This window comes from Hylobates moloch, unplaced genomic scaffold (genome assembly GCF_009828535.3).
Source record: "Hylobates moloch isolate HMO894 unplaced genomic scaffold, HMol_V3 SCAFFOLD_9, whole genome shotgun sequence".
NCBI classification, from domain to species: Eukaryota; Metazoa; Chordata; class Mammalia; order Primates; family Hylobatidae; genus Hylobates; species Hylobates moloch.
Window position 1 is genome coordinate 79,449,105 of NW_026652284.1, and position 26,984 is coordinate 79,476,088.

Genomic DNA, 26,984 nt, shown 5'->3' on the forward strand with positions numbered 1-26,984 from the left:
ATGGAAAAAATATACCATTTAAACACTAACCAAAAGAAAGATAGCATGGCTATTTTACTAAGAGACAAAGTAGATTTTAAGGTAAGAAGTATTACTGAAATAAAGAGAGCCACTTCATAATAATAAAAGTATGAACTGAAAGAAAGAACAACACAGATAATTCTCACAGGTGTAACATTGAGTGAAAAATTATATACTGTATGATTTCATTTATATGAAGTTCAAGAAGAGAGAAAACTAATCTATGGCAATTGAAGTGATTAGCTACGTCTGTTGAGGATTTAGTATTGCCTTGAAAGGGACATGGGACAGTCTTGTAGGGTGCTTCAGATGGGTGGTGGTTACAGATGTAAAAATTCATTCAGCTCTACCCTTCAGATTTGTGTGCTTTATTCTGTGTTATTTTTTAGTAATCCCAAAGAAAGTCACTTAAAAAAGCAACATAATTCCTAAATAAATGGTGGTTTTAAAATTATTAGTAATGAGTAAAAAATCAGGATTGTATTTTCAACTTAGTCAGTTTTAAGCACAGTGATTCTCAGTAATGGTACTTTTGGTTTTTTGGATTGGAGAATTATTATGTAGCATTTACCATCTTTGGCCAATACCTGCTAAAGGCCAATATTATTGTGACAATGAGAGACAGACAAAGCAATGAAACTGCTCTTCTTGCATTTTGTCATATTCTTCTGGATGGGAAGTCATGGCATTCCTCATTGAGAACCACAGGTAGAGCATTTTAAGGGAGTGAGTGAGTGAGTTCTAGGACAGGGGTCATTTGCCACTCAGGGTACATACGCTGGACATCTTGAAACTTACTTGTATTTATTTGAAAGCTCAGAAAGATTCTGTAAAACTGAGTATACTGTGCCGTCCTCAAGATTCTTAGGACTTTATGAGCCCTTAACATGTGTATTGTTAGTAGATATGATGCAGATCAGGAATTTTTCTTACCTGCAAACATTGCTTATTGTGAATGTTTTTGACATTGTGTGGTGTAGTCCATTTAGTTCCTTAGTCAGCTAAATGTGAATAAAAGAGATTAAAATAAAAGATGCTGACTCTTGGATACCTAGAAAACGTTTTGGAATAATTAAGCTTAATAAAATATCTTCATCATACTGAGGCATGTAGTGATACTATTCCAGTTGATTGAAAAAGAAAAAAAGCTTGAGCTGAAAGGACAATGATAATTTTGCAAAAAATATGCATTCTTTGAAGTCTGGGACATATTTAAAATATATAGAAAGACATTAGTTATTTGGTTATGGCAAGAGAATTCTGTAGAAAGGCGTCATTTCTAGATTGATTTTATATCACCGCAAATGTGCAGATCTGAAGCTTGCATAGAGGGAATTGCAACTCAGTCACTGCTCCACTTTTAAAATATAAAGCGAACACTATTATTTTCTAGAACTCAAGTAACTTCATGAATACGACAAACTTCCAGTCTCTTCGACCTTTGCCATCCATTCGAATATTGGTGGATAAAATTAATCTGGAACATTCAGTGCCGATGTATGCTGAACAGTTGGTGCACATGGTCAGCAGCCTTACTCAACCTTCTGATAACCTGCTTCATTATTGTTATGTACACTGCTATCTTAAGGTATGAAAAGTGAATTTTCTTGTTTGTAAGCGTGGGTTTGGCTTTGAGATCATCAATAAGTTTCTTTTTTCTTGATGTTGTAATTTCAGAGAAATAGTACTCTAAAAGATAAGATTTAAATAAAAATAAGATGTATTTATTCCAATAAATTAAAGTAAGTAATAAAAATATACTTATTTTAAAGATTTTTCAATTATTTGAGATTAATAGCTTGAGATTTATAAACGAATGGTTAATCATAACTTTTGAATAATTTTATTTATCATTGATGGTAATTTTTATAAGCAATGTGAAAGAGCACTTAGTTTAATATGGATGCTTTGAAGACTCATTTTTTTTGAAGGGAGCATTTATGTGAGGCATAATGAGGCATAAAGAGGGCCTAAAACTTTTTTATGTCACCTTTATTTAATTCATGTTAATTTATTGATGCAAGGGAAATTTATTTTAAATACAGGCATATGCCATTTTATCATGCATTACTTTATTGTACTTCATAGTAATATGTGTGTGTGTGTGTGTGTGTGTGTGTATGTTTAACAAATTGAAGGTTTGTGGCAATCTTGCATTAAGCAAGGCTTTGGTGCCATTTTTTCAATAATATGTGCTCACTTCGTGTCTCTGCGTCATATTTTGGTAATTATCCAAATATTTCACAAGTTTTCATTATTATTTTAGCATTGTGATCTGTCATCACTGTTCTTCGATGTTACTATTGTAACTGTTTTTCGGGCACCAAGAAGTGCACCCATTTAAGATGGTGAACTTAGTAAATGTTGTGTGTGTTCTGGGTCCTCCACTGACCAGTTCCGACACAACAATATTGAAGTTAGGCCAATTAATAGCCCTACAATGGCCTGTAAATGTTCAAGTGAAAGGAACAGTCCCATAACTCTACTTTAAATCAAAAGCTAGAAATAATTAACCTTAATGAAGAAGGCGTGTCAAAAGCCAAGATGAGGCCTGAAAGCTAGGCCTCTTTTGCAAAACAGCCAAGTTGTGAATTCAAAGGAAAAGTCTCCAGGAAATTAAAAGTGCTACTCCAGTGAACACAGGAATGAAAGAAAGTGAAACAGCCTTATTGTTGATACAAAGTTTGAGTGGTCCGGATAGCAGATCAAACCAGCTACAACATTCCCTTAAATGAAAAGCAAGGCCCTAACTCTCTTCAATTCTGTAAATGCTGAGGGACTTGAGAAAGCTGCAGAAGAAAAATTTGAAGCTGGCAGAGGTTGGTTCATGAAGTGTAAGAGAAGCCATCTCCATAACGTAAAAGTGCAAGGGGAAACAGCAAGCGCTGACATAGAAACTAGAGCAGGTTATACATATCTAGCTCAGTTAATTGATGAAGGTGGCTACACTAAACAGATTTTCAATGTAGACGAAATAGCCTTCTCTTGGAAGAAAATGCCATCTAGGACTTACATAGCTAGAGAGGAGAAGTCAATGCCTTGCTTGAAAACTTCAAAAGGCGGCTGGGCACGGTGGCTCATGCCTGTAATCCCAGCTCTTTTGGAGGCTGAGGCGGGTGGATCACGTGGTCGGGAGGTCAACCAGCCTGGCCAACATGGTGAAACCCCATCTCTACTAAAGATACAAAAAAATTAGCTGGGTGTGGTGGTGTGTGCCTGTAATCTCAGCTACTCAGGAGGCTGAGGCAGGAGAATCGCCTGAACCTGGGAGGCAGAGGTTGCAGTGAGCCAAGATCAGACTGTTGCACTCCAGCCTGGGCGACAGGGCGAGACGCTGACTCTCTTGTCAGGGGCTAATGTACCTGGTGACTTTTTAAGTTGAAGATAATGCTCATCTACCATTCTGAAAATCCGAAATGCTTTAAGAATTAGACTAAATCTTCACTGCTCATGCTCTATAAATGGAACAACAAAGCCTCAATGACAGTACATCTGTTTATGGCATGGTTTACTAAATATTTTAAGTCTGTGAAGACCTACTGCCCAGAAAAGACTCCTCTCAAAATATTAGCGCTCATGGACAATGCTCCTGGTCACCTGTGATGAAGATGTACAGGGAGATGCACATTGTTTTCATGCCTGTTAACATGACATTCATTCTGCAGCCTGTGGATCAAGAGTAATTTTGACTCTGGGGTCTTATTATTTAAGAAATATATTTTGTAAGGCTTATAGCTACCATAGATAGCCATTCTTTTGATAGACCTGGGCAAAGCAAATTGAAAACCTTCTGGAAAAGATTCATCAATCTAGATGCTATTAAGAATATTTATGATACACAGAAGGAGGTCAAACTATTTACATTAACAAGAGTTTGGAAGAAGTTGATTTCAGTCCTCATGGATGACTTTGAGGGTTTCAAGGCTTCCATGGAGGAAGTAACTGCACATGTAATGGAAATAGCAAGAGAACTAGAATTGGTGTCTGAAGATATGACTGAATTGCTACAATCTCGTGATAAAACTTGAATGGAGGAGGAGTTGCTTCTTATGGATGAGCAAAGAAAGTGGTTTCTGGAGATAGCAATTACTCCTGGGGAAGACGCTGGGAACATTGTTAAATGATTACAGAGAATTTAAAAAGTTCTGTAAACTTGGTTGATAAAGCAATGGCATGGTTTGAGAGGATTGACTCCAATGTTGATAGAAGTTTTACTACTGGTAAAATGCCATCAAACCTCAATCAATCATCATTGCCTGCTATGGAGAAATCTTTCATGAAAGGAAGAGTTAATCAATATGGCAAACTTCATCGTTGTCTTATTTTTAGAAATTGCTGCAGCTAGCCCCACCACTTTTAGCAACCACCATCCTGATTAGTAAGCAGCCATGAACATCAAGGCAAAAAGGTTATTACTTGCTGAAGGTTGAGATGGTCATTAGCATTTTTTAGCAATAAAGTACTTTTTGTAAGGGGTGAGGGCAGGGTCTTACTCTGTCACCCAGGCTGTAGTGCAGTGGCACGATCTTGGCTCACTGCAACCTCCACCTCCTGGGCTCAAGCGATTCTCCCATCTCAGTCTCCCAAGTACTGGGACCACAGGTGCACATGCCCATGCTCAGCTAATTTTTTGTATTTTTGGTAAGACGGGGTTTTGCCACATTGCCCAGACTGGTCTCGAATTCCTGAGCTCAAGCTATCTGCCTACCTTGCTTCCCAAAGTGCTATGATTACAGGTGTGAACCACTGTGCCCAGCCAATAAAGTGCTTTTTATTTAAGGTATATAAGTTTTTTTTAACATAATGTTATTGCACACTTAATAGACTACAGTATAAGTGTATACATGACTTTTATTATATGTAATGGGAAACCAAAAAATATTGTGATATTTGTTGTATTGTGGTGATGTGGTACTTGCAGTATCTCTTGGGTATGTCCATCTGGTTATGTAAAGTGAATTATTGGTAGCTTTCCCCAGCTCTTTCATTTTTTTAAAAATAAGTAATACATCCAATGCAGGTATATACAAACAATAACCTCAAATATTGAACAATACATGTTTTAGCTAAGCAAGCAGAGATGTATGGTTTAAATAGAAATAGCACGTACACAATCAACTTCTGTTTTATGAACAAAAGAAAACTATAAAAAGTTGAATTTAAGAATCAGTACTAGCTGGGTATGGTGGCTAACGCCTGTAATCTCAGCGCTTTGAGAGTCTATGGTGAGTGGATCACTTGAGCCCAAGAGGTTGAGACCCCCCTGAGCAAAGTGGTGAAACCTCATCTCTACAAAAAATGCAAAAATTAGCCAGGCATTGTGGTTGCATGCCTATAGTGCTAGCTACCTGGGAGGCTGAGGTGAGAGATTTGCTTGAGCCCAGGAGGTCAAGGTTGCAGTGAGCTGTGATGGTGCCACTGCACTGCAGCTTAGGCAACAGAGTGAGACCCTGTCTCAAAAAAAAAGGTACTAAAAAAGCACTAATTTTCATGTAATGTATCAAAAGATTAGAGGACTCCACAAATAGGCTCTTGGCCTAATTAGTTTATTTGAAGTTATAAAGTTTTTAAGTGTTTGTATATCTGTAATGCAAAAATAAACCAATTTCACGATACCAGTTTTAGATCACCTGCAGGTGTATATAAATGTAAGATGTTAACATTTGACTGTTTTCAAACCATGCAGACTAGAAGAACATGTTTTCTTGGTTGTTTTTGTAAAGCCTTTTTCTCAGGGAGGGCTCTTTTGGTGGAAAAACAACAGATCACTTTGCAAAAGGGTGTGGACACAGGGAAGTGTGACTCATTGGGGCCATTATTTTAGTGATCTGCCGTAATGTTTTATGTTATATGGAGAGTAGCAGAAATATTTTTAAAACCTAGATATAAAGATTATAAATGTACTTTATACTTTACAATGCTTTATACTTTGTAAATTTCAGATTCAATGCTTTATACTTAAGCTTTTTTATTTATTGTCACTATTAATACATAGAAGTGTACAATTTAAAAAAATATTGGTACAACTTTAATATCAGATTACAGTGTTAAGAATATTTGCTTTGTTTTTTCATGTCAATAATATATTTTATTTAACCCAATATATGCAAATATCAGTTAACATGCAGTCAACATAAAACATTGACATTCGGCTTATAGATAAATAAAGTGAGTCTCTATACTCAAGAAGGATGTTCACCAAAACCATTGGTCATCAATATAGTCACCATCCATACTGACATAAAATTCACTGGAATAGTTCTTCACGATTTCTACCTGTCAATATGTTAAAACTCACATTTCCAGTATAATGTAAAAATTATTTACAGTGTACTACCGATATAGTTATATTTTGGAAAAAGGGCCTTTGCTACACATGCTGTCTAGTTTTCTTTTATATTTTGGCCTGTTTGAGGCCAAATGGATACGTCATAATGGATACGTTTAATGTCTCAGGAAGTAAAGTGTTAGGCAGAGTGGGAATAGCATAATATGCGTAGGAAAACCATTCACTGGTGTTAAGAGTACTAAATCCTTTTTTTTTTTTTTTTTTTTTTTGAGACAGATTCTCACTCTTGTCACCCAGGCTGGAGTGTAGGGCACAATCTAGGCTCACTGCAATCTCCACTTCCCAGGTTCAAGTGATTCTCCTGCCTCAGCCTCCCGAGTAGCTAGGATTACAGGTGTGCACCACCACACCCAGCTAATTTTTGTATTTTTAGTAGAGACAGGGTCTCACCATGTTGACCAGGCTGGTCTCGAACTCTTGGCCTCAAATTGATCCTCCCACCTCGACCTCCCAAAGTGCTGGGATTACAGGTGTAAGCCACTGTGCCCGGCCAAGAATACTAAATACTTTCGAAAATAAAGCCTTGAATCTTGTCTTGAATATTTCATTTCATTTTCATACTTCTACTGTGACATAGGATATTTGAATACTTTCAGGATGTGGTAGAGAGTTTTTTTTTATATGGCTATTGTGATGTGACTCCATTTACCAGTTTGCTATAAAGTTTATAGCAGTTCATATTACTTGGGTTGATTTCTGTAGCCTTTGAGGAAGTTTTTAAAGTTTTAGCTTTATCATGTTATGGTAGTACAGCAGAGGATTCGTGTTTGGCATTTTAGTCCATATATAATTTTCAATTAAGTACTTAAACAAATGCTTGAGTTTTAATTTTATATACTTAACCTTGGCTGTATTGGCTATATGATGAAATGATTCATAATTCCCACTTCATGTAATAAAATTTACCAATTGGGAGAATTGGCATGGATCTGTATGGAAAATATGCAGTGAAAGATTCCTTTTATTTGTAATTGACAAAATTGTATATATTTATTGTTTATAACATGTTTTGAAATATGTATACATTTTGAAATAGCTCAATTTAGCTAACACATATTATGTCACATACTATCATTTTTGTGGTGAGAACCATTTAAATCTGCTGTCATTGATTTTTTAATAGAATACATTGTTATTTACTATAGTCTTCATGTTGTACAATAGATCTTTTAAATTTATTTCTCCTATCTAATTGAAATTTTGTGTGCTTTGCCTAACATCTCTTCAACCTCCTCTCCCTGAGAGGTGACACTTTCTTATGGCTTACCAAGTCCTCTTTATGTATCTGGCAAACCCATCCTTTGAATATGTATGGTATTGAGTAGCTAAGAGTTTCAAGGCATCTGATATTTGAAACATATGTAGAAAATTTGGTAATGCGACTGCATTGTGTAATTTGTAGAATAGTATATAACTTTAAGGCCTTATTCATAAGGATCAGCTACAATACATACTTCAGACAGAACAAAGAGTAGGATGAAAACCCTTTGGATTCTTTGGATCTGTTAATTTTTTACCTCAAGAAAATCCCAAGGGATTTGGAGGAACTAATGTTTTCATACACATTTTACGGTTACATAAATTGGCATATTTATTTTGGAAGTAGCAACATGTAATACATTTGAAAGCACATCTACCATACCACCCATTTGTTCTAATTTTCAGTGTATACCCTCCAGCAGGGGTCAGCAAAATTTTGCCTACAGGCTCAGTATGTATTTTAGACTTTGTGGACCAAGTGGCAAAATTGAGGATATTATGTAGGAACTTAAATAACGAGAGAGAACAAATTTTACAAATGTTGAGTTTACAATATTCAAAATGTAATAATTGAGTACAGTTTTTGGGTAATACACAGTTTTATTTTTCTTTTATTTATTTATTTATTTTTTTTGAGATCTAGTTTTGCACTGTTGCCTTGGCTGGAGTGCAGTGGCACCATCTTGGCTCACTGCAAGCTCCACCTCCCGAGTAGCTGGGATTACAGGCGCGTGCCATCACTCCCGGCTAATTTTTTGTATTTTTAGTAGAGACGGGACTTCACTATGTTGGCCAGGCTGTTCTTGAAATCCTGAGCTCGAGATCCGCCCGCCTCTGCCTCTGCCTCCCAAAGTGCTGGAATTACAGGCATAAGCCACCATGTCTGGCCGCGTAATACAGTTTTATTAATGAAGAAGAATGGAATTCCTTTTGGAGGGACAACATTTTGCCTAATTGGGATTTCAGCTTATTGTCCCCACCATGTTGATTATAAATGTTTATGTGTAAAAATTATTCTTTGCTTGTAGGCTATCCCAGAACAAGCAGTGTGTGAGATTTGGTCTGTAGGCTGTAGTTGGTTTTTGTTCTGTTTCCATAGAGGTTTATTGTTTAGGAATTAACTTAACCAAGAAGTGAAAGACTTTTGCAATAAGAACCACAAAACATAGCTGAAAGAAACGAAGATATACATAAATGGAAACACATCTCATCTTCTTGAATTGGAAAACTTAATATTGTCCATGCTATCCTTTCTACACATTCAGTGCAAACTCTATTACAATTCCAATGTTTTTTTGCAGAAGTAGAAAAACTCATCCTAAAATTCATATGGACTCTCAAAGGACCCCAAATATCCAAAACGATCTTGAAAAAGAACAAAGCTGAAGGACTCACTCTTACTGATTCCAGAAGCTACTACGGAGCTATAGTAATCAAAACAGTGTGGTACTGGTGTAAACACAGACATATAGACCAGTAGAAAAGAATGCAGTGCCCAGCAATAAACCATTGTGAGAAAGATTGTTTATTTTTTTTTAAGAATAAATAGAGAATCAGCCGTTCCTTTTTAGGTGAAGGAGGAAATGGAGGAAGGAAGGTCGGGTGAAATTTTGAGTTAATAGATGAGCTATATCAAATGAAGCATCATATCCTTGTTACATCAATATATAATTTCAAAGATGTCCCTAATCCTTTTGGACTTCATTTTTCCCGCATGTAAAATGAGATGATTGAGTTAAATAATCTCTAAGCAGTTTGAGCTCTAAAATTCTTTGGTTGATTTTGATTTCATTCTTTTCCCCTGAAGAGTTTTTCTCACAAGGTGTTCATTATTATGCTGTACAATCCTAGTTATTATTATTCTTTCTTCAGTTTTTATGTGTTTCAGTGTATTATTGCATACATAACAACTTTTGAAATGAAAGAAATGCTTATTTGTTCCTTTAGTGAAGGGACAAATCTTTACGATGCTGATTATACTATTATACCATTTGTTTTATAATGGCAATAACAAAAACTATTTATTGTATATCATAATTATGAAGTTTTTATTGTCATTTACAGTTAGCATGTGCTTTTTATACTTTTGTCTTTTTCAAATAGCAAATTCTAATTTATGATAATTTTTGGCAAAATCTTACAGAAGTAAGTTGCCGTATAATGTTTCTAAATCCATTACAGTTTCTTCTATTTGAGATGTTAATTCAAGAACATTTGTTGTAAAATGTTAAAATCTTGATGATGTATTTATTTTTATTATTTACTAATACGGATTTTTAAAAACAGGTGGCAGTACATGTTTAACTTTTTATTTAATGAGATGTGTAAGTCCTCTTATTCAACTTTACAATTTCCTTTAGCTAAAATTTCTACTGGTAGTTATACTTACTGTTTCATACATTTTTATTGCTCCAGATTATTAGTTTGCAACATTTACCAAACCAGTTTTTTAATATGTGAACTATCCTTCATGAAAGCAACTTCAGTTTACACTGCTGGTTGTGCTTTTTCCAGATTAAGTATTTATAGTCTTGGTCAAGGGATGTTGACAAATTATTAGCTTATATAGGTTTTATAAATCTATGTATCTGATTGCTGTAATTTAAAAGAGAGAGTTAAAAAATTTATTTTTAAGTAGTTCTTTTTGATTTGGTGGATAATAGAGGAAGCAAAATATGACTCATAATAATTTGGCAATATTTAGAAGGTAACTTCTTTGTCCAGTAGGTCCTCTTTTATTGTAATTTTCACCTGGCTGAATGTTTTCTTAGAAGCATCTCTAGGCAACACAAAAATATAATAAAGGCTTTTAAAAAAATGACAGAATAGTATGCAGTTTCCCCAAAGCCCTTTGCAATTCTGCAGACAACCAACAGAGGATCTCCTCTACACCCAATTTCCTTCTGAGTACAGTTGGTAGATAGTGTCTGTGATTATACTGTTGGGGCATTTAATGGAAAATTCGACAGCGGCTTTGAGAGAGTTCTTAGTTGAGCATAGGTAATATGATGTGATAAAATATTATCTTTATTCATCACTCAACATATTTGGTAGTTGGATATTGTTTTAAAAATGTGTTTTGTATTGTTATATTAATAACTGTAAATTCTAGAATCCTTTGAATATTTGGCCTTTATGAGGAAATAAGAAATCCTGAAATTGTACAGAAACCAGCACAGTACTTTGCATACAGTGTTGCTCAGAACAGGTCTTCAAAAAGAATGAATGTGAAATATCTTAATTTTAAGTTATGATTTTAAGTAATCATTTCAGTATTAGAAACATATCTTTTTCTCAATTCTGTACTTCTTGTCTATTGGTTAATAGCAGGTTATAGGTACTTATGGGTGCATCACTTTTATTTTCCTTGATAGTAATTACATAAGTAGGTTCTTTGAAATGCAGTTTTCCTTGAAAATGTAATTTTAAAAAATGTTTTATTTCTAAAACATTGTTTTGTTCACTCAAAACTGAGTGTATAAGAAATAATTTGACATTGTCAATTTGATGAATGTTAGGAGTATAATAGCTTTGTGAAACTATTTGGAAGTAGCTTAATACTTTTAAAGAAATTGATAATTATTTTATGCTCATTAAATAGTATTTTGAAAATCAGTTATGAAGAAATTTTAAACATATTTTATTATAGAACTTCACAGTTGATATTAATTCTAGAGATATGGAAGTCAGTGCTTTATAAACCCAGGAGATAAAAAATAGTAACTAAAGATAAATGTTGAGATTAAGCTACTTTTACATTTACTGGAAAACAGTAACTGTTTGTTTTGTATCCATGTGTGTATTTCCACTCTGAGGTGTTTATCTTTTGTTGTTTTAGAAATAATTGAAGCAGAAATATCATCAGTTCTCTGCAGTATTTCATGTAACATTTGATGTTATGTTGTTTCTTTCTATTATGACAAATATAGTATCCAGGAATTTCAGGGATTGCTTATAAAATTTTGTAGTATGATCTGTTTGCTTTAAGCATAAACATGCTTGTACATATGAAGAGTAATTTATGCCATGTACCTAATTTCCTGGGGTTTAAAACCTCAGTCCCACAATTATTTTCACAAAAGAAAATGGAAAGAAATAACATTTTAGGATATTTTTCGATATCCTTTTTGTATGTACATTATACAAGTTGAAGACAAAATATATTTTTAAACAGTTTTTCTTGTAGTTAATGTTATTTTAGTCATAAAATATTAACATTAATTTATAAAATTTGTAGTTTACAGTGTAGAAAATGCAGTCAGCGGTTTATATTTATGGAAAAATGTATATTTTAGCATATAATAAAATATTACATGAGGAGTATGTATAGAAATAAAATGTGAGGCCGGGCGCGGTGGCTCACGCCTGTAATCCCAGCACTTTGGGAGGCCGAGGTGGACGGATCACGAGGTCAGGAGATCGAGACCATTCTGGCTAACACGGTGAAACCCCGTCTCCACTAAAAATACAAAAAATTAGCCGGGCGAGGTGGCGGGCGCCTGTAGTCCCAGCTACGCGGGAGGCTGAGGCAGGAGAATGGCATGAACCCCGGGGGGCGGAGCCTGCAGTGAGCCCAGATCGCGTCACTGCACTCCAGCCTGGGTGAAAGAGCGAGAGACTCCGTATCAAAAAAAAAAAAAAAAGAAATGTGAAACTTAAAAAAATTTGTCAAAAGAGCAGTGATCTTTCAGGGATGTGAAATAAATACTGTATATTTAAATTTCTTAATTTTGACCTAGTGTCAAATTGTATAGAAGAAAATGTTGATCGTTTGGGAAGTGGAAAAAGACTTTGGAACATATTTAGTGTGCAGCTGTTGTAAAGCAAATTGAAACTGACGTATTTCATCCTGTGCTTATTAAAACTCTGTCTGTGTGAACACTTGCATCTTTTCTTTTTGTTTTAGATATTTGGTTTCCAGGCAGGACTGACGTCTTTGGATTGCAGTGGATCTTACTACTTACCCGTACCAATTATTCCCTCTTTCAGCACTGCTCTTTATGGCAAACTTCTGAAACTCCCCACATGCTGGTAAGTCTTACATGTTAACATGTGATTTATGTTAATTTCCATTTATTAGGAAGGAAAAAAAACCCCAAATGTATCTGTCTTATACCCATGCTAGTTTTGTACAAAACTTTAGAAAAAAATATCTAAACTTGTACTTTTACTGAGATACTAAAAGTCTTTTTTAAGTGTCTGAAATCTGTTAGTTCCTAGTGTCTTTTGTGATAGCAATAACTGTTATTAGGGTAATAACTGTTTATTCATGTTGGATGTATGTAAAATACAACTTGAGATTATAATAGGAACTGTAAGAGCAAGTACCTTTTTTTTCAAGAGAGGGTATAAAGATTTTAAAAAGTTATAAATTAATATTCAAGACCAAAGTATTTATCTATTAAATAATAATTTCATTTATATTCATACCCACTGACAAAAGTATACCCATTATGTAGAGTTAGAATGTATTTACATGTCTAGTAGCTATATTTTGTAAGAAATTGATTGTAGCCCTCACCATTTTCATTCTGAATTCAGTGCTATATTTGGAGGTCACATTTCCTTAAATTCGGAGAGATTTACAGAAAGAAAGCCAGTAGTTACCAGTTATAAATTTTTAGTTTAAAGGAATGCTTTTAATATATTGTTTAAATATATAAAATAATGTTTAAATATATGAAATTAATTTTTAGTGAACCATTTTTCCAATTTAAAATGTGATTTAGAGTATGTCTTTTGCATTCTCATTCTAATTAGTAAGCTTATTTTTGCAGGATAGTTTTTCTATTAGCTTTTTACTAAAAATGACATAACCTTTAGAAAATTAGCATTAATTTCTTATCTAAAATACTTCAGTTGCTAAAAATTTGTTTCTTTAATAATATATAACTTTTAAAATGAAATTATAAAATAAATGCTCATATTTTCAAGAAACTTTGCCTGCTGATACAGAAAAATTTTTTAAAAGTTGTAGTTAAGTGTTAGTACTAATTCCTCTAAAAAATGAAACCACTATTAAATTATTATTCTTAATTTCTAGTGATAAATTTCATTTTGTCCTTACTCCTCCATACCTCTCACATGTCATTTATTATGTTGTATAGAGATAGATTTAGCTTTTTATTAGCATACATGGTATGTTGCATTTGAGTCAAGTTTTATATTCTGATCTATTAAGAAATAAACTGGGATATGTCACAGTTGATATGGTGATATCAATTTTAATAGGTATTTGTGAAAACTATTTTCTCCGTTATGTGCTGATTAATTTGTCATTTCTAGGACTAAAATAGTTTTATTGCAAACAGTGCAATTTACTATAGAAAATTCTTAATTTCTTTAAAAAAGTCCACATTTTTCAAAATGATTATAGCCTTTATATAAAATCAATATTGAAATAAGTAAGGCTTATTTGAAGGATACAAAGAAGGTATTATGAATACTGTCAAATGTTACTTAACATATGCCTGCAGACATCTAGAAATAATATTCCAATTAAATACTGAAAGCATGAGATCACAGAATGCCAATATTTTTTGGATGTGTTTTGCTTTTTTGTAGTTAAGACTACTTCTATGTTATTTCAGTGATATTTTTGCTATGCTTTATAGAAGTATATTGATTTGAAATAGTTTCTTGAAATTTTCTTAATAAATGTAAAAAAGACTTTAGTAACTCTAACTTGAAAATAAAGACAAAACTTAATAAATTGAGATATTGGTTGGTTTCAGTGCAGTTTAAATTCAATAAAATACTGCTTAAGCAGTATGACCTGTAAGTTTAAAGAAAGCAGACAGTTTCCCTGGGACGTCAGAGATAGCTGATGAGATGAGGTCCTGTTAGAATCGGACAATTCCTCGACAAATACACCCTCCCAAGACTAAACCAGGAAGAAGTTGAATCTCTGAATAGACTAATAACAGGCTCTGAAATTGTGGCAATAATCAATAGCTTACCAACCAAAAAGAGTCCAGGACCTGATGGATTCACAGCCGAATTCTACCAGAGGTACAGGAAGAACTGGTACCATTCCTTCTGAAACTTTTCCAATCAATAGAAAAAGAGGGAATCCTCCCTAACACATTTTATGAGGCCAGCATCGTCCTGATACCAAAGCCTGGCAGAGACACAACCCAAAAAGAGAATTTCAGACCACTCTCCTTGATGAACATTGATGCAAAAATCCTCAGTAAAATACTGGCAAACCGAATCCAGCAGCACATCAAAAAGCTTATCCACCATGATCAAGTGGGCTTCATCCCTGGGATGCAAGGCTGGTTCAACATATGCAAACCAATAAATGTAATCCAGCATATAAACAGAACCAAAGACAAAAACCACATGATTATCTCAATAGATGCAGAAAAGGCCTTTGACAAAATTCAACAACCCTTCATGCTAAAAACTCTTAATAAATTAGGTATTGATGGGACGTATCTCGAAATAATAATAGCTATCTATGACAGACCTACAGCTAATATCATACTGAATGGGCAAAAACTGGAAGCATTCCCTTTGAAAACTGGCACAAGACGGGGATGCCCTCTCTCACCACTCCTATTCAACATAGTGCTGGAAGTTCTGGCCAGGGCAATCAGGCAGGAGAAGGAAATAAAGGGTATTCAATTAGGAAAAGAGGTAGTCAAATTGTCCCTGTTTGCAGATTACATGATTATATATCTAGAAAACCCCATTGTCTCAGCCCAAAATCTCGTTAAGCTGATTAGCAACTTCAGCAAAGTCTCAGGATACAAAATCAATGTACAAAAATCACAAACATTCTTGTACACCAATCACAGACAAACAGAGAGCCAAATCATGAGGGAACTCCCATTCACAATTGCTTCAAAGAGAATAAAATACCTAGGAATCCAACTTACAAGGGATGTGAAGGACCTCTTCAAGGAGAACTACAAACCACTGCTCAATGAAATAAAAGAGGATACAAACAAATGGAAGAACATTCCATGCTCATGGGTTGGAAGAATCAATATCGTGAAAATGGCCATACTGCCCAAGGTAATTTATAGATTCAATGCCATCCCCATCAAGCTACCAATGACTTTCTTCACAGAATTAGAAAAAACTACTTTAAAGTTCATATGGAACCAAAAAAGAGCCCGCATCACCAAGTCAATCCTAAGCCAAAAGAACAAAGCTGGAGGCATCACGCTACCTGACTTCAAACTATACTACAAGGCTATAGTAACCAAAATAGCATGGTACTGGTACCACAACAGAGACATAGATCAATGGAACAGAACAGAGGCCTCAGAAATAATGCCACATATCTACAACTATCTGACCTTTGACAAACCTGACAAAAGCAATGGGGAAAGGATTCCCTATTTAATAAATGGTGCTGGGAAAACTGGCTAGCCATATGTAGAAAGCTGAAACTGGATCCCTTCCTTACACCTTATACAAAAATTAATTCAAGATGGATTAAAGACTTACATGTTAGACCTAAAACCATAAAAACCCTAGAAGAAAACCTAAGCAATACCATTCAGGACATAGACATGGGCAAGGACTTCATGTCTAAAACACCAAAAGCAATGGCAACAAAAGCCAAAATTGACAAATGGGATCTAATTAAACTAAAGAGCTTCTGCACAGCAAAAGAAACTACCATCAGAGTGAACAGGGAACCTACAGAATGGGAGAAAATTTTTGCAACCTACTCATCTGACAAAGGGCTAATATCCAGAATCTACAATGAACTCAAACAAATTTACAAGAAAAAAACAAACCACCCCATCAAAAAGTGGGCAAAGGACATGAACAGACACTTCTCAAAAGAAGACATTTATACAGCCAAAAAACACGTGAAAAAATGCTCGTCATCACTGGCTATCAGAGAAATGCAAATCAAAACCACAGTGAGATATCATCTCACACCAGTTAGAATGGTGATCATTAAAAAGTCAGGAAACAACAGGTGCTGGAGAGGATGTGGAGAAATAGGAACACTTTTACACTGTTGGTGGGACTGTAAACTAGTTCAACCATTGTGGAAGTCAGTGTGGTGATTCCTCAGGGATCTATAACTAGAAATACCATTTGACCCAGCCATCCCATTACTGGGTATATACCCAAAGGACTATGAATCATGCTGCTATAAAGACACATGCACACATATGTTTGTTGCAGCACTATTCACAATAGCAAAGACTTGGAACCAACCCAAATGTCCAACAACGATAGACTGGATTAAGAAAATGTGGCACATATACACCATGGAATACTATGCAGCCATAAAACATGATGAGTTCATGTCCTTTGTAGGGATATGGATGAAACTGGAAACCATCATTCTCAGTAAACTATTGCAAGGACAAAAAACCAAACACCGCATGTTCTCACTCATAGGTGGGAATTGAACAATGAGAACTCATGGACACAGGAAGGGGAACATCACACTCCGGGGTCTGTTGTGGGTTGGGGGAAGTGGGGAGGGACAGCATTAGGAGATATACCTAATGCTAAATGACAAATTAATGGGTGCAGCAAACCAACACGGCACATGGATACATATGTAACAAACCTGCACATTGTGCACATGTACCCTAAAACCTAAAGTATAATAATAAGAAAAAGAAAGAATTGGACATTAATGGATGGGACAGATATCCATGTATCTATCACTGCATACAGTGGGCGAAGAATTTGGAGAGTTACTCTACCTTAGACTTGTCCATGAGCAATGATATCTACGTGTTTTAATATGAACACTTAAAAATAGTTAAACCAGTTAATCAAATATTCATTAGTCCCATTTCTTCCTGTTCATGTTTGTTAAAGTCTAACTAAAATATTATCTGAAATTCACTTTGTCCTATAATTGAGGGTTCAAATGTGTAATTTTATTTGTAGAGAAATATATGCAACATATTTTGGAAGTCTGGAGTATAGAAATAGTATATTGGCTTAGAAAGTTGTGGAAAACATGGAGGGGTAATTTTTAAGCAGGCTATTGAGGAATGGATATAATCTGAAAGAGCATACTATATTGTTTTATACAGTCCTAGGTACCTAGTTAAAGTTCATGACAGTCCTGTGAGACAAGATGATATTCTGTCTTACAAATTCTTTCTGATTTTCAGAGAGGTTAAATAAGTTGTCCAAAGTCAAACACTGGCCTCACAAGATTTTCATGGAGGATTGTCTGATTTGAACATCTTTAATTGTTTTATTACTTGAAGGAGTGAAGGGGACATATATAATCTTCTGTTAATCAGTTTTGAAGGCCCAGTATGCTTCTTGCCTATAGTTAAAGAAAATTTCCATGGAGCAACAGGCTAGCTAATAAATCTGAACTCTGCTAGTATTAGTTAATAGTATGTAGATATTATTGTAATTCTGATCTTAAAATTGTGGATATTAGCATTAGGTGGAATCTTAGACATTATCCCAATTACTGAGTCTTTATGACATACTTTTGGTTTATAGCCATCTGTCTACTCCTTGAACATTTTATTCAAGGATGTTAGCTACTTTCTTGGCCAACCATTATTGGGCAGCTCTAAATTTCTTTCTTTTATTTAATCAAAGTTTGCTTTTATGAGAAGTTTATACTTGGATTTCTGCCTAAGAATAATGTTTCTTCTCTGATGTAATTATTACTTATGTATATCATGAGGCATTTTCATTCTCAGAGAAATGTGTAAAAACACATATTTCTTTTTAAGATTGAGGGACTTCTAAGTTCCCATTTTTTACTTAGCACAGTGCAATTGTTGATTTTAACTAGTGAAGTTATTGAACAGATCATTTGTAGGTGAAAAATGCGTCTGTGAAATCTTTGAGTTCAGTGTTAATTAGAAGTTACAGGACTTGGTGCTGGTTGGTTGGTGGTATTGATGTGGTGTGTGAAGGGCAGGTGAGGCAGATATTGGTTCTTTTGCCTCTGTGGAAGTGAAACTGAAGGCATCATTTGCCCCAGCTCAGAATGACACCAGGGTAGATTCTTTTAGTTTTAATGGATACTGGGAACTTCAAGTCTAAAAAAATTGCCAGTAATACTTATTATCAACAGAGTAAGTAACCTTCCAGGGCTTAAAATGTTTATTCAACTGCCCTGTTCTCAATAATACCACAGTTTGAGGCCTCAAGAAGCTATACTTGGGTGTTTTTAATGAACCTGGAGATAGATCTTCCTTCCAAAACTGTGTTCATCAGTCTGGTTTTGTGATTAACATTCCCTTTAACTAAATGCCTTAAAACAACTAAGCCTTAAATGGGATGTTAATTCTCTTATCTCCACCTGATAGGCGTTAGACTGATTTTTCAGCTTTGGTTCTGGCATCTAAGATGTGCTTTATGGAATGTTTTGAACAAAAAAGAAACATTAACATCTGTTACAATCTTCTCATTTAAAGATGGGAAAACTGAGTCCCAGAGAGGTCAAATTTCTTGCCTAAGACCACACAGTTAATTAATATCAGTGCATCAATTTGATCCTCTCCTTCTTGATTCAAGGCTCGATCAACTGTACCATTTTGCTTAAAACAATTGCTATTACTATTTCAAAATAACTATTTTTAAATGTAAAATTCAGTAGCATTAAGTACATTCACATTGTTGTGCAATAGTGCCACCATTCAACTTTCTGTCTCTATAAATTTGACTATTCTAGGTACCTCACTTAAATGGAATCATTCAATGTTTGTCATTTGTGTCTGGCTTATTTCACTTAGCATAATGTTTTCAAGATTAATCCATGTTGCAGCATGTAGCAGAATTTCCTTCCTTATTCATTCATTTGTAAGACTGAATTTTATGTATTCATTTTATGTATATGCCACATTTTGTTTATCCATTTATCCATTGACAAATACCTCTCACCTTTTAGCTATTGTGAATGATGCTTCTGTGAACATGCATGTACAAATATCTGTTTGAGTCTCTGCTTTCAGTTATTTTGAGTATATACCTAGAAGTGGAATTGCTTATCATATGGTAATTCTATGTTTTTGAGAGCTGCCATACTGATTTTCACACCACTTTACACCTGCAATAGTGATGCAAAAAGGTTCCAGTTTCTCCATATTTTCATCAACACTTAACTATTTTCTGTTTTTTTGTAATAGCTATAGTAACAAATATGAGGTGATATCTCATTGTGGTTTTAATTTGCATTTTCCTAATGATTAGGAATGTTGACCATCTTTTCATGTCCTATCTATTCAAGTCCTTTGCTCATTTTTAGTTAGTTTTTTTCCTTGAGTTGTAGAAGTTCTTTATGTGTTGTGTAAATTAATCCCTTATCAGATATATGATCTGCAAGTATTTTCTTCCACTGTGTGGAACCACATTGCAGGGTTCTGGCTGGAGATGCATCAATAAACAAAATAGGCAAGTTATTTCCCCTCATGGCAATAGAGAATAAACATTCTCTTAATTAAGGGAATTTTAAGGAGAGAAAAATTGCTCCATGTAGATTGTCTTTTAAAATTGAATCATAAAATCGTTCTTTTTGCTGTACTAAGCCTTGAAAGGAGGTGTTTAAATAGTTCTTGATAGCATAACACTTTTTGATTACTTAACATTTTTCTATTTATTATTTTTTATGTTTCAGTGAATGCAGCATTTTTACATTTTCTTAATGATTCATGTTTGAACTGAAAACCATCGAATTAGGAGTAGAGCAAACAGCGATAGGAATTGAAATATAGATTCCTGCAGATAAATGAAAAAAACCCATTGGATAAATTAAATATATTTTTTATTTACCAGCTCTGAAAACATTCTTTAGTTATTGTTGGATGATGTTGTAGGGTGCATTTGATGATTCAGGACTTAATGCAAGCTTTTCTAAAAGCTTGATTTCTCATCAGGTATTTTAACATGTACAGCTTGAACAACATGGGCTTGAACTGTGTGGGTTATATTTCTTTCAATAACTATATTGGAAAATTTTTTTGAGATTTGTAACGATTTGAAAATTTGCAGATGAACCGTTTAGCCTAGAAATATCAAAATAATGAAGAAAAAGTTAGGTATGTTATGAATGCATGCAATTTATGTGGATTTTAGTATATTTTATTATTTACTACCATGCAATATACAAAAATTTATTATAAAAAGTTAAAATTTGGCCAGGAATGGTGGCTCATGCCTCTAATTCCAGCACTTTGGGAGGCCAAGGTGGGAGGATTCCTTGAGCCCAAAAGTTCCAGACCCCATTTCTAGAAAAATAAAAAGGTAACCAGGCATGGTGGCATGTGCCTATAGTCTCAGCTATTTAGGAGGCTGAGGTGGGAGCATCACTTGCACTCGGGAGATTGAGGCTGCAGTGAGCCATGATCATGCCAGTGCTCTCCAGCCTGAGTGACAGAGCGAGACCCTGTCTGTTTCAAACCCCAAAACCAAAAAGGTAAAATTTGTTAAAACTTATGCACACAAATGCTTAGGGACCACACATGGCACCATTCAGAGCTGACAGAAATGTAAACAAACATAAAGATACAGTATTAAATCACAACTGCATAAAGTTAACTGTAGTACTACATGGTGTACTACTATAATAATTTCGTAGCCACCTTTTGTTGCTACTGTGGTGAGCTTTTGTGTTGTATCTGCTTAAAATGCTGTGTGATGGTAAGCATCTCCATGTGAGCAGTCCCTGAGCATCTCCTCTCTACAGTATGACTGTGTATTGCAATAGAAAGTGATCTGTCACAGTTCTCACATATTTGTCATTGGGCTTAGTGCAATACTGTAAAATACTATAAACTTTTTTTTTTTTTTTTTTTGAGACGAAGTCTCAGTCTGTTGCCCAGGCTGGAATACAGTGGCATGATCTTGGCTCACTGTAGCCTCTGCCTCCTGGGCTGAAGTGATTCTCGTTCCTCAACCTCCCGAGTAGCTGGGATTACAGGTGCGTGTGCCACCACACCCAGCTAATTTTTGTATTTTTAGTAGGGATGAGGTTTCACCTTGTTGGCTAGGCTGGTCTTGAACTCCTGGCCTCAAGTGATCTGCCCACCTTGGCCTCCCAAAGTGCTGGGATTACAGGCGTGAGCCACTGCGCCCAGCCCTGTAAACCTTGAATAACACCACAGGGTCCACACAGAGTGATTCTGGAAGTGGCTCCAAGAGGCAGAAAAAAGCCATGATGCTATAAGACAAAGTTGAGTTGCTTTGTACTATAGATTGAATTCTGCAGCTTGAGTTGCCTGCCCTTTCAAGAAAGATAAATTCAGCATAAGGACTATTGTAAAAAAAATAAAAAATAAAAGGAAATCTGTGAAACCATTGCTTCAGTTTTGCCGGCTAGCACAAACACTTTTCACTTTTTGTGAAATACCTTTTTATTTTGTATTGAAAATGCAGCTTTTATGTGGGTGCAGGATTGCTGTAAGAAAGGAATACTAGAGACTCTAATATGATTTGAGAAAAAGTGAAATCGTTATGTGACAACTTAAAGCAAAAAGAAGATGAAGGATCTAAAGGTGAAGAATTTAATGCCAGTAAATGATGGTTTGACAATTTTAGAAAGAGGTTTGGCTTGAAAAATTTCAAGAGAACAGGAGAAGTACTTTCAGCTACCAAGAAACTCATCTTAGTCAGCAGTTGAGTTTCCTAGGCACCATTAAGAAAATTATTGAGGAGAAAGGACATCTGCCTGAACAGATTTTAAGTGCAGATGATAGTGCCCTATTCTGGAAAAAAAATGCCACCAAGGACATTTATTAGCAAGGAAGTGATGAGTGCTCACAGACCTGTGCCAGATGATAAGAAGTAGGAGAAGCAGTGCCAGAAAACAAATTGACATTTTATAGTCTGGCAGAAGGGTTCCAGTTATTCAAGATTGCCTTTGACTTTTTTTATGACATGGAGCATCCTATGATAGGGGCACTGCATTATTTGAAATAAATTTCTTGGAAAGACTGACCAGTCTTTGTATATGTTAATGGTCTTGCCAATTTCTGTTTTTCCTTATGTTTTTGGTTGTGATTTGATAATGTGTTTAGATAAATAACTTGTCAAAAAATACATTTATAGTTTTTAAAACATGGCCTATGTGTATGAAATTAAAAGGATATAAAAAGCACAATTATAGGTAAATAGTATGTATCTTTATATTAGAGTTTTTCCCTTTAATTTTTTTAGAAAGGGCACAAAGAGCATTTGACATATGTTAACAAGCAAGAGAGCGTTGGTCCAATGAGAACAGAAAGTTTCCTTTGATTGTGATTTTGGAAAATTTGATATTTTCCACATGGAATTTTATGGTCAGTTGGGTGTGAAGTTGTATATGCAAATATGATCCATTTCCAATTCTCTAATGTTTTAAACTTAGTAAAATAGTTTGTTTAGTGGTGTCCAAATGAGCATTTACAACTCATTCTTAGTTTATTGCCTTTAAATTTGATTTTTGGTTATTGGAGACTATTTCTACATGATCTATATCTATGTCAGAATAATTATATTGACTTTTCCTCAGTATTTGGCTTTGCCTGTGTACAGCAGTGGGAAAATATTATCCTGTGACAACATTCTATTCTAGTGACAGCATTTTAAAAAATATATCTGTGTTTCATTATTTTTGTGAGTGAGAGTGAAAGTCAATAGTATTCTCTGAGTGCAAAAGAACTCTAAGTTGTTAATGTATTTTTTTGAAAGGGAAATGGCTTGGTTAGTAATTATTAAATTTAGCCTAGGTTTTCTTTTTATGACTACCTTTAAATTTTTTTCTTAACTGTGTTTTGATGATTTAATTTCTTTTTAATATATTAATTTGAAATGTAAGAACAAATAATCATTGGCAGTTCCCACATTCAAAAGATCGGATAGTGCTTAGGTTAGTGGCAGAAGAAAATTTCTAACAATAGCATCATAATCCCCTTGTATAGCATTTTGTACTTAACTCAGTTTCACTGCATACAGGAAGTTTTTTGATACTCACAACCAACCTTTGAAATAAACAGGTTAGGTATCCTTATTTCTATTTTATAGATCTGGAAATGGAGGATTAGGGAAGATGATATGGTAGACCTAGAGAGATAAAATTGCTTGCATTGGACATCTTTTATTTATTTTATTTTATTTTATTTTATTTTTCTATATTTTGAGACAGAGTCTTGTTCTGTCACCCAGGCTGGAGTGCAGTGGCACGATCTCGGCTCACTGCAACCTTTGTCTCCTGGGTTCAAGCGATTCTCCTGCCTCAGCCTCCTGAGTAGCTGTAATTACAGGTGTGTGCCACGACACCTGGCTAATTTTTGTATTTTTAGTAGAGATGGGGTTTCCCCATGTTGGCCAGGCTGGTCTTGAACTCCTGACCTCAAGTGAGCCACCTGCCTTGGCCTTCCAAAGTGCAGGGATTACAGGTGTGAGCCACTACGCCCGGCCTAGACATCTTTTGATTAATTGATGTTGGAACTATTAATAGCATGTTGATTAATAGCTATTAATAGCAGGTTCTAGATAAGAACTTTGTGTTCTTCATTATGACTTATAACTTAAAAAATACTGCCAGCTTCTTAGAAGAATCTGTTAATACTTAGCATTGTTCAGGTTTCAACTGACTAATGAGTCATTTATTCATTAAAAAAAGTTTTGGTGCCTATCATGTTAAAACTGTTGTGTTGTAGGCCTTGGAGTGTGAATACCACTTGGTCTTTGTGTTTCCTTTCTTGATACTTTAAGAATTTAGACAGGTGTTCTTAAACACTGGCTAACTCATACATCTGCAGCCAAGTTTGTTTGTTTGTTTGGCTTGTTTTTGGAAGATCTAATTATGACCTCGTTGCTAGAATACTTAGCTTCTTACAGCTTATATGGTAAAGTTTAAAAGCTTTAAAATATTCTTTGATGCCCTCTATGGTGTGGCCCCTGCTTGGCTTTCTAGACTTATCTGAAACGTCCTCCTCTCTGTCCCCTCCTTCTTGCTTTTAAACATTTTCTCTCCTTTTACAAATTGTTCACTATTATTGTTTTACTGTTCTGTATCCTAAATAACTGTAACTGACTCCAGATGCTAGTCCAATTGATACTTTTTCTGCCTAGGTCACACCCCCCCTAAAATATGCTTTAAAATATGAGATAATGTTCTTGTTTTTCATTGTACTTTTCATAGAAGTGATTTTATACTGCTTTGTGTGATTATTTAATAGCCTTTCCCACTCGTTTTATTTTAAGCTCCATAAGAAACATCTCTTTTTCTGTGGGGCACATTTATCTTGAAAACCTTGCATCTGTTGTAGACATGAGTAAATATTTATTGGTATGCATCTGGCTGTTTCTTTAACAATTTCAATTTTTTTTTGGTTTTCTGATTTATGAGGTTTTAGATTGTATACTTTTTTGACAATCAAGTTCTATCTCCTATTAGCTCAGATTATACATGCAAAACATACTCTTGGCCAAAGTGAAAATCAGTGATGTTAATTACTTAAATTAAACTAAAATTTTAGTGACTTTTCCTATTCAGAGTTCTCAAGGTAATATTTGAAAGTTATTAATTACATATATAAAATATATTGTATAAACACACTTCATCTCCTTTGTTTCCTGAGCAGTTACACATTCTTATTTTAAGTAGATGAATTGTCTGTTTTAAGTTAACTTGTCTAGAAGATGAGATAATGTAGAGGCATCTTACTTCTTTTGTATTTTGTTTGTTTGCTACCACACATCAGTTAACCATTGTTTAAGCTGTTCCGTGTTCTGTAGTACTAGCACTACTTTTTGGCTCATATCGAGCAAGTATAGTATATAGGCCATTCCCTCCAGAGACTTACAACTCATTTATAAATATTTATTGGGTCCATGGTATAATTCCAGTCATCATTCTACATGCTGGGAATGCAGTGGTAAACAAAATAGACCTTGTCTCTGTTTCATGGAGCCGATATTCTGAAGAGGTAGAGCCAACACTTCATTAAGACAAATACATGCATTTCAGATAATGGTGAGTAATAAGAAAAATTATGGCCAATGGGATAGAAAATGAGTGTTTTGGGGAGTTTATTTGCCTAAAATGGTCAGGGAAGGTCTCTTACATGGATGTGACTTTTGACTCCAACCTAAATGACCAGTCAATGGCAGCCATACAAAGATTTTGGGAAATTGTGTTGCAAGTGTTGGGAATAGCTGGTGCAGGTCTCGAGGTAGAAATAGATATAGTTCATATGAAGGACAGATAGAAGTCAAGTGTGACTGCAACACAGTAAAGGGAGATAGATAAGAGATTAAATTGGAGAGATGGTCTATTCACAAATAAAAGCAATGTAAGTAGGTATAACCTGAACAATTTTTAGCCTTAATAGTAGAGAAATAAAGATTTAAACAATGTAGAATTAACCATCTTTTTTGTGTACTGTTAAATGAATATAATATTCAGAATGTTAAGGTTTGTGATACCAGTGGTGGAAATTTAATATGACAGATCCTTACAACTTTTCTGCTGTACAGCTTGACTATATCCATCCAAATCTGTAAGCATGAATATCTTTTACTCAGCATGTCCATTTTTAGGAGTTTGTCCTTAGATATAATTAAGCGAATTACCAATAATTAGTTATGATAAAATGGAAAAATGTAAATACCAAATAATGAAAAACAGGTTGTATAAATTATGTTACACTCATACCAGTTAGCAATATGTAGAATAGCCATTAAAATTGTGTTGTAGAATATGTTTATTGGTATAGAAAGGTTCTTATGATAAATATTGAGTGAAAAAAGGTCACAGAACAGAGGATACAGAGTTAGTCTATTAATGTGGACAAAAAAATATGCTTGCACAGGTAAAAGGGCTGGGCTGTTGCTAAATTATTTGTGATGGTGTTATGTGGGTGGTAGGTAACATGTGGTTTATGTATTATAGTGGTTAGGAGCATGGGCCTCAGAACTGGATTCCTTGCATTTAAATATAGGCTCCGCCACTTCCTAGCCTTGTGGCTGAGAAAGTCTTTGTGTCTGAGTTTCCTAAACTAATTTGTAAAAGGGGCAATTCTTAATTCTTACCTTTGAGTTATTTTGAGGCTTAAATGAGTTAACAAATAGGAGCTGCTTTGAATAGTGCCTGACACATAACAAGTTCTTTATGCGTGTTAGCTGTGATTATTACTATTGCATATTTATTTTTTTCTGACTTTTTTCAGTGAACACACATTTATAAAATTGATGAGTCATCTTTCTCTCAAAGATTGTATAAAGTTTTATTTGACATGCCAAAAAAGGTAAAGTTTGTTTTTAATCACATGTATTAATATAATAGGTATAATCTATTAATAAATTTATAAACTTCTATAAAGCAGTTAAGAAAAACTGAGGAACAGACTGAGTAAAAATATGAATAAAACATCTGAAAAAATTCTTGTATGCAGAATATATGAAA

The 26,984-nt window shown here is 34.6% G+C and overlaps 1 protein-coding gene across 1 annotated transcript in view; it reads left to right on the forward strand.

The window, feature by feature from the left end:
• VPS13B (vacuolar protein sorting 13 homolog B) overlaps positions 1-26,984 on the forward strand; it is a 915,321-nt gene that overhangs the window by 138,826 nt on the left and 749,511 nt on the right. Inside the window, exons 15-16 of the mRNA XM_032760928.2 lie at positions 1,415-1,609; positions 12,537-12,661. Coding sequence (XP_032616819.1) covers positions 1,415-1,609; positions 12,537-12,661 — 320 coding nt within the window. The remainder of the gene's footprint in view (positions 1-1,414; positions 1,610-12,536; positions 12,662-26,984) is intronic.